The sequence below is a fragment of the Botryllus schlosseri genome, chromosome 10 (genome assembly GCF_051294905.1).
Source record: "Botryllus schlosseri isolate E-star chromosome 10, Bs_hap1, whole genome shotgun sequence".
Classification (NCBI taxonomy): Eukaryota; Metazoa; Chordata; class Ascidiacea; order Stolidobranchia; family Styelidae; genus Botryllus; species Botryllus schlosseri.
Genome location: NC_137245.1, coordinates 1,315,594 through 1,328,937, shown reverse-complemented (window position 1 = coordinate 1,328,937; position 13,344 = coordinate 1,315,594). Strand labels below are relative to the sequence as shown.

At 37.2% G+C, this 13,344-nt stretch overlaps 1 protein-coding gene across 5 annotated transcripts; it reads right to left on the bottom strand.

Annotated features, from left to right (window-relative positions):
- Positions 1-6,431: 6,431 nt before the first annotated feature.
- On the bottom strand, positions 6,432-12,497 carry LOC145448658 (uncharacterized). Of its 5 annotated transcripts, XM_080327108.1 has the most exons (7): positions 11,844-12,496; positions 11,465-11,623; positions 11,360-11,405; positions 11,241-11,299; positions 10,671-10,838; positions 10,402-10,573; positions 6,432-6,668 (listed from the first exon to the last, which is right to left on the bottom strand). In XM_080327108.1, the coding sequence occupies exons 2-7, from the start codon at positions 11,576-11,578 to the stop codon at positions 6,664-6,666; spliced, it is 564 nt and encodes a 187-aa protein (XP_080183234.1). In that variant the 5' UTR covers positions 11,579-11,623; positions 11,844-12,496; the 3' UTR covers positions 6,432-6,663. The 5 variants fall into 5 exon arrangements, with proteins under 5 accessions (XP_080183234.1, XP_080183236.1, XP_080183232.1 ...); XM_080327110.1 differs by lacking the exon at positions 10,671-10,838 and having other exon boundaries at positions 11,844-12,497; XM_080327106.1 differs by having other exon boundaries at positions 11,241-11,405.
- Between the last annotated feature and the right edge of the window lie 847 nt (positions 12,498-13,344).

Here is a 13,344-nt window from a genome sequence, read left to right as displayed (position 1 = left end):
TAGCGATAACGTTTTCTCAATGGTCTGTGTGGGAACAACGTTTCAATAGGTAGCTGGATCAACTAGACCAAAAGTTTCCATTCGCGGTTTATGTTGACCTGTAGAATTACGAGATAGCACCCTCTTGCGGTGTGATTAACACGAAATAAGACTTCAACTCACACAGAGTCCCTGTTTACGATTTCAATCCGGAGTCACTGCTCACGATGTTTATCTGTAGTCGTTGTGTGGGAGTAGCGACATCTGACATATTCATCGCGTGAAAGACTGATAACGAGGGTGATCGCCAAATACATTATGCCAGGTGAAACACTGCAGTCTCAGCAAAAAAGTTCGCAGATTAGGACGAACAATACACGGTGGGATTGAGCGAGTTACACAACCCGATTATATCGAAGTCTGGATCATAATACAAGTCTGCCTGAGAATCCGAACAATCTTACAAAATCTATGTGTGAACCCGTGAAAGGGTTGTACTCGTGTGAGATTGATTTTTCACAAGTTGGGTGGAGGTCGGTTCATACTAAGACCATGTTACGACCAAATATGACTGCTTACCTGTCTCCAAGTCATCTATGCCCACATTGAATGTACAGAGTCGTCGCATGATGAGACTTGAGAACATGAATTTGTTTTCCATGATGTTTGTACACCGACACATTGTATGTACACCTCGTTTACGCGAATACTTGTGAACAATCGTGTCGTTACTTGTATGTGATGGTGTATGCATTGGTATTTTTCATGGAGACAAAACACGGTCTGTAACATGTTTACTTGAATATTGGTCGTTGGTTCATGAGCGAATATCCGGATCAGGCCCCCACACACTTTCTCATATTAGTGATCCGGTTTCAGCTGACTGGAGCGACATGTATTGATCAGTAAAGACACAATATAGTAAACAGACCTGAGGAAACTCGCAAGTAACCCGGAGTTGTTAGCGCGATGGGGAACATAAATTCATCCGTTTTCCGAATACCATTATCCGTGTATCAACCAGTTACCAAAGTCGAGGAGGTGTTTTATTCAGACATTTTGACTCTGGAAAATCCAAAGCACGAACCCGGACATCACGGACATATCGGAAACCCCTTTATTCGCCAATTCCGAAAACACACATGTCGATGTACAACAGCTCATTGTTATTGTATGTGAGTAACCAATGATTTTGATGGGATGCATCAGAGCAAGTGAATATTTGATTAGACAAATGTATCGGAGTCGTTGTTGGTGTATATTTTGTCTCTGTCAGTCGTAACAATATACAAAAATATCAAATTTTCTGGTGTGGTTGTCAGTTTTCAAAACGAAAATGGTATTGTTACCCAGGGAAAAAATGTATTTCCAAGTTAAAACGGTATTGGTAATAAGTTAAATGATAGTTTCCAGACGAAAAGGGTTTGTTACCCAGGAGAAAATGATTAGTTGCTCTAGGTAAAAGTATTTTTCCAAGTGAAAATGTATTGTTACACTGGGTAAACGCCGGATCTCCAAAGGAAAATGATATTTTTACTCGGGTAAACGACGGACCACCAAGTGAAAATGGTTTGTTGCTCAGGGAAAAAGGTTTGTTACCCAGAGAAAAAATATATTTCCAAGTGAAAAAGGTTTGTTAACCAGAGAAAAAATATATTTCCAAGTGAAAAAGGTTTGTTGCTCAGGAAAAAAATATATTTCCAAGTGAAAAAAGGTTTGTTAGCCGAGGAAAAAATATATTTACAAGTGAAAATGGTTTCTTACTTTGGGTAAACGTCAGATCTCCAAAGGAAAATAATATGTTTAGTCAGGTAAACGATGGACTGACAAGTGAAAGTGGTAATTTTACATAGGTAAACGTCGTGGGTTCAGTGTCGTTGGTCTTGTTAAACGTTATCGCTTGACGTTGGTATACTATTACGAGTGTGAAAAGGCTATGCACGTCTTGTGCGGAGTATCGCGACAGTGAACATATTTTTGGTGTGACGAAACAAGATCGTTGTTTACATGTTAATGCAGTTCAATTACCGAGTAGCTGTACAACAGGGAGGAGTCTACAGTTAGTTCGTGCTGTATGTCCGACGAAAACCACAACGAAGACCACTTATGAATCGATTCGAAACATTTCAACCCTTCTTACATTTAGTTAATTCGAGTCAATTGTAATACGGATCCCCCAAGTATGACACACACCTACACACCAATATCGTAAACACTCAACTTGATGACATTGATATAGTGTTACTAAAAACAATTATAAAATATTTGTAAAACTAAATCGGAATTCATGTCGTAACAGGTTTCTTGAACTCGTGCTTGATGAAAACGATTGGTGACAAGTATGCGTTTGTGTTTGAGTGAAAAATAATTATTTAGAGTAGTGACATTTTGTGACCAACGAATGCAAATCGATCATGATACTACAATATACGCTTTCGTCAACATAACGACTTGGCGCAGGAGAAACACTTCATGTTTTTTCAATAACTGGATTCTCGAGACTTGTTACTTGTACCATGTACCGTTGGTGACTATAACGGCCATTTTGTATGATAGTACGTTTAGCTGTTTTGTTGCTAGGGCACTCACTTGATGACCCAGCACTTTTTGTTAGCAAAGTAGATTGATTTGTGTGTAAGATGTAAGCACCGTAACTAGAAAACATATGTACTCTGTTGTTGGAGTAGCTGATTTATTGCTATGACATGGACATATCCTGAAACCTTGGTTGGTTTGTTGTCTTACGAAAGATGAGGTGACCTCGGTGTCGTAAATTGTGTTAACTAAACCCGGATGGATACCGCAATTGTGCTGGACTTACACATGGTATTCGCATACTGCACGCATACAAACTTTTGTGTAAACAACTCTGATGTTTCTGTTGGTACTAGTGCTGTGTTGAACTATTTGGTTCTTAAGACACATGAACACCCATTCAGACAATAAAGGTCTTGTGATATCGAAACAGTTTGTAGAGTCTAACGAACCATTCTTTAGTTTCGTAATGCGACGATATCGAGTAAAGTTAATTACTTAGTGTGATGTTAATATCCTTCGTACTTTTGTAAGAGTTGTGGAGTAACATACCAAGTAACTAGTTGACACAAACAAAATATTGAATGACTGCTAACGCATTGAGTTCATAATCCAAGAGGGTGAAATTTGTTTACTGTTAAACTAACATAACTCGTATCCAGCGAAACAGATACAATCCGGTGATGTGATGTTGGTCAATATCCATTTTGTAAAGATTGAGTAAATCCTCTTCCGTCAGGTGGGTGTGGTTCAAATCAATAGCATGTTACACATAAACATCATTTGTATTGAGGGTGATATTGTTGAGTGATGATGCCGCAACAACACAATAAGTATTATTTTGTATCGGGTGTTTGTGCTTTAGGAATAGCGAAGTGTGTGATATTTTGGATATCTGTGTTTGGGTGAAACTAGGGTTGTCCTTGGGTCTTGTGTTGGGTAAATCAGAACTATGTCTAGAATTCAAGCACGTCCAAGTAACGTCTTTTAGTGACAGAGTATTGTGATGACATTTACTTTAGCGAATGACAACGGAAAAATTTCCAATTTTTCTGATCGTGTGTGTGTGTGTGTGTGTGTGTTTTACAAATAATTCCAGTACACCTAACTATATGACACATTTAGTAAACATCGTGCAAATTGTTTCTTTGTGATGGTAATGATTTTCGGCGGCTTAGTTTCGTGTCAGGAATTATTATTTGAGGGTTCAAGAACAATTTCAATCAATACTACAAATGAACAACAATGCAAAACACGTTTAGCAAATAACAGTGTAGCAAGTACTTTTTTGATATTACGATTGTTGTGCATCAGACATTTCTAACTGAATTGGATGCATCTAACAAACATATCACAATTTACTTTTGTAATGATCAAAGTCTTAGAGTGTATAACCTCGCGATATTTTACATTTAGCACGCACAATGGGGGAGTTACTGAAATGATTAAGAATTGATCGCTAGCTTCGAACGGTACTCGATACTCAAAGTGATATTTTCACAATCTGCAAAGTGCATATGTTTCAATTCTCTGTCACAAATTCCGACAATAAATCGTTGGATTCAATAGTAACGATACTGTGATATACTGATTCTACACTTAGTCGTTTCAATTACCCGTTGGGAATCGGAATAATAAAGCATTTTGTATCGGAGGTTTAATGTATGAATACTGGAATTATTACATCTTTAGTGTTGTTTATCGCAAACGATAGATTTTAATAATTGTACTGATTGTTGAATGTAATAATACCGATATTGTCGTTTCATCTTTAGTCTTGGGTACTGAAAATATTTTCTGATATCCGCGATACGCAGAGTGATTTTTACCAAGGTGGAGTAATTTTCCTATCAAGAACATTTCAGACACACATAGTTTTACAGCTTAATATGTTAATAACATTGGTACTGAAAAGTTTGTTGCTGCCATAACATTTACCACAACGCCGGGTCTAATTAACGCAAATAATTCAATAATAAAGTAATGATCAACTATTACAAAATCTCATATGTCAAATCAATGTGTCAATCCTTATGTTCACAGCATGATAACTTTGAATATAACACCATCGTTCGATTGTAAGAAATGAGTTCTCAACTACGTTGGTCAGACTTTCAAGTCTCGTATACTCAAACATATTATGTTAATCTCAAGTCGCCGACACTGAGAAGTAATTACTTTATGTTACAGAGTATACCAAGTAGTAATTGCTTTTACAGTTGAACAAAAATATAAGAGTTGGCGGTATATGAGTGCAACCGAACTCGTTGTGGATTTTAGGTTTTAGTGATTGTAAGGACTCGTGTATGCTTGGCTGTTTTTCATACTGATACTGTTTGAGTTGGTCGGGTAAGTTACAAACGGATTTACTTGACAATGTCTTTGTGATTGACTCTTTGAATACCGTAAGATGGTAAGATGTCGAGACGTAATACTATTTCCATACACTCAATTACAACGAAACATAACCAACATTCAAATAATCCGTAAGCTACAAGTAGATTTAAAACTTGATGCTGTTTTGTGGTTAACTCAAGTCAGTAGTCATGTTTGTGTTGATTTCAGGAATGATCATGACGAGTTGGTCGGGTAAATTAGGTAATGTGGTAGTAACTATGACCTTACCGAGTTTCTGACAGTAGTAATAGATAGTGGGTCGCGACGCGGACCAATGGGCTTAGAGTATTTAATTACGTGACATCTCTTAGCCAATCAGAACGCAGAACATTGTGGGCGTGTTTCCAATACGAGAGAGGTTTTGGTTGTGTGAGAGATAGCATAGTTCCAGTTCAGTAACGCTGAGATATTATTACATCATTATTGCGTAAGTTGATTACCTTCATTATGATTGCGTATTGCAGTTGAAGCATGTCCAGTAATGATTACGTCATTATGATTGCGTAGTTGATTAATTTAGTTATTACGAGAGCGGCTTTGCTTAGTTCCAGTCCAGTAACGCTGAGATATGATAACGTCATTATTGCGTAAGTTGATCGCCTTATTTGTTATTGCAGTTGAACCAAGGCAATATATATAACGTGTAATATTTATTACATGATTATTCGCTGTACGCTATAGATTGAATATGTCCAAGATTACTGCTAATGATATATACGTCATAATGGATCGATTTGACCCGATGAGCTGGTATAGGTTTGCACGTCCCACGTGAACACTTGCTCATTGGAACTTAAGCCCAACGCCTCAACCACTCGGCCAACCCAGTAGTCATTTACGGCATTTAGCCTCAGCTATGCAACTAGTATTTATAGATAGCAGTGATATCCACCGAGTCATTTGCGTTTTTGATATTATAGAGTATACGATTGAATCGCTACGAGTAACGCACTGTTATCTAACTCATTGGGGAATAGATTTTTCAATGGAGTATTTAGAGCTAGCAATGCTGTATGGGATCCGCTAAGTTCGAACAGCTGCGTTTTGTTATTGTTGAGTATCGCACAGTTGTCATTAGGGAATACATTTTCAACGGTTTCGATACGCTTATTAGATAAACTGCGATTATGGCTTGATTAAGCCTGCCTCTTTCTGGATGTTTCGTGATGTGAAAAAATGGCTCTGAGATCATGGCTGAAAAGTACCCACTATCATTTGCCGGAAAAAACTGTTGTCGTAAAATTTGGAGATAAACTTTACGATCCGTCAGTAGAAGCGTTGAATAGTCATGGTCGTACACTCTTAGCGAAAAGAGTGGTTATGCACACCCCAAAAGGTGGTACACGAAAACAGAACTTACGTAACCCTGCCGTTGTATATGACCAGATTCACCCCCTTCCTTGCGGTGTACATCGGATATTTCAGCCTACCCATTAGAATTGATAGGGGTTCAATTTCAATATATACACCCTACTTGATATCCTGTATCTTCTTCCAAATGGCAAACTATTGCAAATAAACAGTCTTGATTGCATATATTCGATATCAATTCAGCCATAATAACATAAAATGGAAACATATTTCGTGAAATAACAAAAACAGAGATCCCAGCGACGGAGAAAAAAATTCACTGAAAATACTGCTTGAAGAACGTCGCTCATGTAATAGCGGGAAGTCGCCTCCTCCAGGTTTTCGCAAAACACTCTTGTACGGCGAAGGTTGAGTCACTATCTTCAGCAAGAACTTGTGGCATCATCCTGAAATCAAAATGCATATTCACAACCCAATTAACAGGCACATATGTTAACATGCATAACTTAAAGAAAGACCACATAAATAGAAGCCGTTACGAAGTATATATATTTTCACAAAGTACTTACAAAAAACCAGATGTTTCACTTGCTAAGGCATTGCAGCACAGACTGTGGCCCGATAGGGTGAACTTACCGCTATAGGAAACATATTCACACACGATCACTGTACGTGTGGGCAATTAGGCATCGACAAGATGGAAATTTATGGATAGTTTTCATGAAAACCGCCTGTAACAGGCAGACTTGGACAACTAGAAAACGTTCCCTTTTTCCAAATTAGATTGGAATTAGATTACAACTACAAGTTTTTTTTCCGAATTAGAGTAGAATTAAAATTATAGCTACACAGTTTGAAATTAGATTAAAATTATAATTCTAGCTAACAGGGTTTTTTTCCAAATTAGATTAGAATTAGAATTACTGAAATCGCGAAAAGTTGAATCAAACTCCGTTAATATCAAATCATAGTTCATCTTATGAGCATGAGAATAGCAAATGTCTGTACACTGTACAGTAGGGGTGTTCAAAAATGACTTTTTCTTCCAAATTCTATTGGCTACTTGATAAAATCGTTAGGTTACCTAATTGAAGCCTGCACACCAGATTTTATTCGATTCCAACCAGTAGCCGCATTGCTACAGTAGAAGAAAGTTTTTTTATTTATTATATGAAAATGAATAAAAAAAGATTTAAAATTTTCTGTTCACCCCATTAAATTGTTAGGTTGTCTATAGAAACAATGCTCAACCGATTTGGCTCAATTCCAACCAGTGAAAGCGGAGTTATTGGCGTCGTAAAATTTTGGATTTGAATAAAATAGTATTTACGGTGACCGATTCTTAATCATTTATTACAATTGTGCCCACCGTAAATAATAATTTAGTCAAATCCAAATTTTTCGACTGGTTTGAATTGAGCGAAATTTGGTGGGCATCGTTTCTATAGACAACCTTACAATTTCGTGGGTGAACAGAAAATTTCGAATTTTTTTTACTAATTTTTAAATAATAAATAAAAAACTTTCTTCTCCTGTAGCAATGCGGCTACTGGTTGGAATTGAACCAAATTTGGTGTGTAGGCTTCAATTCGGTAATCTAACAATTTTATCAAGTAGCCAGTAGAATTTGAGAATAAGAAGTCATTTTTAACACCCCTACTGTACAGCAAGCTTGGCTTGTTTCGCACTATACAGTTCTCCTGTAGCATTTCCACTTTTTCCAGGAAAACCAGACATTAGATTAGAATTAAAATTAGACCATAGAAAGATTTCATACATTCGATTAGAATTGGAATTAGAGCATAGACATTGCGCATTACGCAACGCTCAGCGTTGGATGAATATTCTGTTTAGAGATAAATTTGCAATAAAACGTACATTTCGATCACATCATTTTTATGCTTGGGAGATATTATTAACTATACATGTGTATTTGATTGTGTAAAATGTGTTATAGAAGTCAGTCGACGGAAGTGAATAAACAAGTCTGAACATGTATATTACAGCATATTAGAGATAGATTGTGCAATAACCGTTTTCGCTGAGTCATAAAACAAAACAAAATGGGAAGTAGGAGTGATTTGCTAGTTTGACGCACGTGAAATCGATATCATTATAGCGTTCATTTCATAAAAAGTCAATTTTGACTTGCATAAATCATCCTCGAGACTACTCAAGGGTTAAATTACACTCAAAAGCTACGCAATACGCTAATTTAGTATTCTAGAACTACTGAATTTTTTCGAAATCTACAACTAGAACTATAATTACTCATTTTTCAATATCCGTAACTAAAACTAGCTTTTCCAAATTATAAAAACCGTAGTCAATGTGTATGACAGCTTTGGGTGTAAATCAAGAAGTAAGCATAAAATAGGTGTCTACTATACTCGATAATGTTACATTGAATTCAACATCTTTATAACGAAACCGCTTGGAGACTGCGTTTAGCACAGTGCGATATCGCTCAAATATTCCATTAGCATCTCATCGTAAGGAGTCAGACTCGAGTCACGATTTTCTGATAACGTTCATTGTAATTTTGAAATCTGTGGTTAACAACACTTTAATATTTTCAAATCCAAATCCTGTTCCTGCGGAAATCTTTCCGACTATATTCGCATTGGGCATTACGCAACGTTCAGCGTTGGATGAATATTCTGTTTAGAGATAAATTTGTAATAGAACGTACATTTCGACCACATCATTTTGATGCTTGAGAGATATTATTAACTGCACATGTGTATTTGATTGTGTAAAATGTGTTATAAAAGTCAGTCGACGGAAGTGAATAAACAAGTCTGATGTACACCTACAATCTACATGACTATACATTATGCTTAAATAATTATACAATTGAATAGTATATTCATATTGAAATGAACTCCAATATTTTCGGCTGACACTCGTCAGGGGTAATCGTCAGCAACTAGTAGAGAATTGGAAAGAACATTGTATATCAACAATCGTATCACAAAATAGGTACCAATAGCTGTTGGGATCAATAATAGCTCAAACAGGGATCCGAATACGCTTCCGAATAAACCTTCGACTGTTTTACCCATGCATTAGCTTGCAAATGTAATCTAATATTAGGTTGTTTGTCAGCCTTAAATTCAGTGACGTAAATATCCTTGTTTTGACACCGCTGTCTAAATGTCATAAATTACCCCACTCGCCTCACGTGCATCCACCAAACAATACCTTCGCTAATTAGTATTAATATTGTTCCACGCACTAGCTCGCAAATGTAGTCTAATATTAGGTGTTTTGTCAGCCTTTTCGTTTCACAATATCGGAGTGAATATTAGCGTTATAATTCATTAAGTTGTAGTAGGCAACTGTAATAGCATCTGTATTGCATCCGGTTTCTATGCATCGGATATCGAGGGCTCAGTTGGACTATAGATTACTAACCTACGGATAGATACGCAAGTCCCGTCGTTACGCTCCGGCAAGCAGTTACACTTGTTGCTGAGCAATCCAAAAGCAGCATAATTGGTGGAGGTATAGCTTGCGGCCCGAGGGCTGAAATGTGATGGAACTGGTCTTAATCGAGAGCTACTGCCTCACTGATTCCGAAAATACAAATTAAAATCGTGCCGGGATATGGAACCACCTCAAAACAGCCCTCAAAATCTGAAAATCGGCATTGTTCCAACAATGGCACCACCGCAACAGGATGAACATAACAATGGCCAATTTCGTCAAGCGATTGTTCAGAACAATGCCGATTTTCAGACTTTGAGGGATGGTTTGACATGGTTCCATTTCCTGACAAGATTTTAATTTGTATTCTCAGAATCAGTGCGACAGTAGCTCTCGATTAAGACCAGTTTCAATAAATTTCACCCCTCAGGCCGCAAGTTGTGACACCACCAATTATGCTGCTTTTAGATTGCTTAGCAATAAGTGTAACTGCTTGCCGGAGCGTAACGACGGGACTTGCGTATCTATCCGTAGGTTAGTAATCTATAGTTTGACCACACCTGCTCTAAACCATAACCATAACAACTTGAGTAAGTACTGTCACTAGGCAAACCCTAGCAGAGTTATGCTCAAATTATATCAAATATTGCATGGAATATGGCAAATGAACACGCTAAGTATTATCAAGTGAAGGAAAACGAACGCCCAATTCCCTCTAGATACATATTTATTCGGAAAATATCTCCTTACCGGGTGAGTACAGTTGCTTTCTCAAGGTCTTCCTATCTTCCCCACTCAAGCGCGGTAAGACTAGTTTGACTTCGCGGCATTCAGGATTATATCTCACGAAGCTCTGAATGGAATTCACGTATTCCACGTCGACTATCGTTCTGTTGCTATCACTGAGGTCGATTGCCTTTAGCTGTTCATTGAATAATAGGCGATTTAGATCAATTAAAAAATACAGAAACGAACTGCATCGCTACATCGGGATCTACTATTGAGCAGAAAGATCTTACTGTAGCGCATCGCTTTCCCGTCTCTTCGCTCAGATTCCTGATTTGCATGGAAAGCATCTTGCAATTACTCAGATTAAATTCTTCCACGCGGGAATTGCACAGGACTTTAGTTAGTGTTTTGTAGCAGGATGAAATGCCAGGATTTCTACTTAAATCCAGCGAATGCAGCTAAAACATGGTGTAATGTTCAAATATTTTACGAGACTACAAACGACTAGACACCTGTAATAGATTAGTCATAATATTATTTATCAACAGTTGAGCAATTTTTGCGATTTCTGCTCCTAATAGCAAAACTGATGCAACACCGAAGACAATAATGAAGCTCGAAAGGTTATTGAAGAAACCATCTAAACTAGCTTTAAAATGAATGAACGATTGAAAAAACCTCTTGCTTGGAAGCAGTGATAGTATTTATTTTCAGATGTGATCATAAACACTTTATTGATGATAAAAGTTCTATCGATCGCTGAAATGTCATGCTTGAATATGACTAAAACTCACATAAGCATGACACTGCGATTGATTATTTCAGTTAGAAAACATAACGGATCTTGTTCAAATGATCACCTCATGAATTCCGAGTCCTTTATTTAATGAGATTAGTGAGTCTTCGTCCAATTCGCAAGCTGAAAGTCGAACGTTTTTCGTGTTATGCTTTCTTACAAAGCATCCAACTTCTTTCAAACCTGTCGGTTCCATATCCGTATTATAACTCAGATCAAGGTTTTCGACCTACAAATACAGTAATTTATTTCAAAATGACACACAAAACTATAGAAACGAGTGAGTACCTTGATAGAAGCAAAACTTTCAAAAGCGCGCATTTCCTCGGGTGTAAGGTCACACCCCTTCATGATAAGAGTAACCGCTTTGTCTTTACAAAGTAAGGCAGGCAGCGCGGTCATACACTCTTCATCCAGCTGATTGTAGCTGATGTCAAGATATTGGAGCTGAACGAATATAGGAAACTGTCAATTTACGATCAGCGTTGATCAGATATAAAACATTTCAAACTGATAACAGAAAAAAATGTTGATTAGCCACTCACGTCATAATATACGCGAAATGTGCTAAGATTAAACTAGAATTTGCTCTATCCATCCATCTCCGCACAATCGCTCATACAGAATGTGATCATTAACGACTATACCCAGCAATAATCGCGCATACCTTACTGTTTTTGAGCTGTAGAGCAACGAAATCTTTTGACTGCAAGTGCGAGTTCACAAGTGACAAATAGGTTAGATCGTTCGAAATAATAGTCGCGAGTTGCGTAAAGTTAATGTTTTCCCCGTAGCTGAGATTGAGGTTTCGTAATTTCACCGATAGGAATGAGGTATTAGGAAATCTCACTTCGAGAGGTTCTATACTAGATTAGCGCCTAGCTTTTCCCATCATCAATACCTGATGCCGCCTGATAAGTTGATCCAAAATGATTAGAAAATCTTCGGATCCATCACTTTCTTCCAGATTGAGCTCCGTCGAACCACACTCCTTCATCAACTCGCATATTACTGGGAGGAGTTTTTCAATGTCGTCGTGTGCTGTAACGCTGAGTTTTCTTATTTCGACCTGAACGAGCGCAAAACTTAACGCATAAAACGCTAAATGAGCTATGAACAGTTTAACACTGATCAACTTTGGCTATAGCCTATCTAATAAGGCTATTGAGACTGATTCCTATACAAGTAGCAATTGAGCATTGTTCGCTACGTTACCTTCAATTCTCGCCTTAACACATTAGTAATAGGGAACAACGCGATTACGATGAAAGTTATTTTAAAGTCGTATCTGAATATTATACAGATAACATACTTATATTGAACGTGAATTTATAATGATCAGTGACTACGAGTGGAATGTGTGAATGCGTTTACCACAAATTCAAATCCACGAATTTTATCCAGTAGTATCTTTACGAGGTTTTCATTGAGATCGCATTGACGAAATTCTAACTCATACACGCGACATTGCTGAATAAGACCATTCGCGATATTATGTATATCCAATTCAGTCGTAGTTTGGTGAAAGAGCCCATAAGGAATTTTCACTTCACCATGATCCGTAAGTACTAATTGATGGTACATCCTCTTTTCAGCTTGAAGATGTAAACTATAAAATGTTGTATGCCGCCCTGATGAGTTTAATTATAATATACTTATCATGTTACAGTGATTTTTCAATAACGAAACTCTTTTACAGCATAAGCAGAGTAATTTCATAATAAACATAAAATACCTGCTGTCGATGATTTGTACTAATTTGCGGTGTGTTCAATTAACTCATGCGGCTCTAAAATATAGTAAGCAGGGCGATGGGTCTTCGTTGAGTTGAATAAACATAAAAAATATTTCCGCGCCCTCCTAAACCTAATTCCTCCTAACCCTACAACCGAGGGCGCGGAAATATTTTTTATGTTTATTCAACTCAACGAAGACCCATCGCCCTGCTTACTATATTTTAGAGCCGCATGAGTTAATTGAACACACCGCAAATTAGTACAAATCATCGACAGCAGGTATTTTATGTTTATTATGAAATTACTCTGCTTATGCTGTAAAAGAGTTTCGTTATTGAAAAATCACTGTAACATGATAAGTATATTATAATTAAACTCATCAGGGCGGCATACAACATTTTATAGTTTACATCTTCAAGCTGAAAAGAGGAT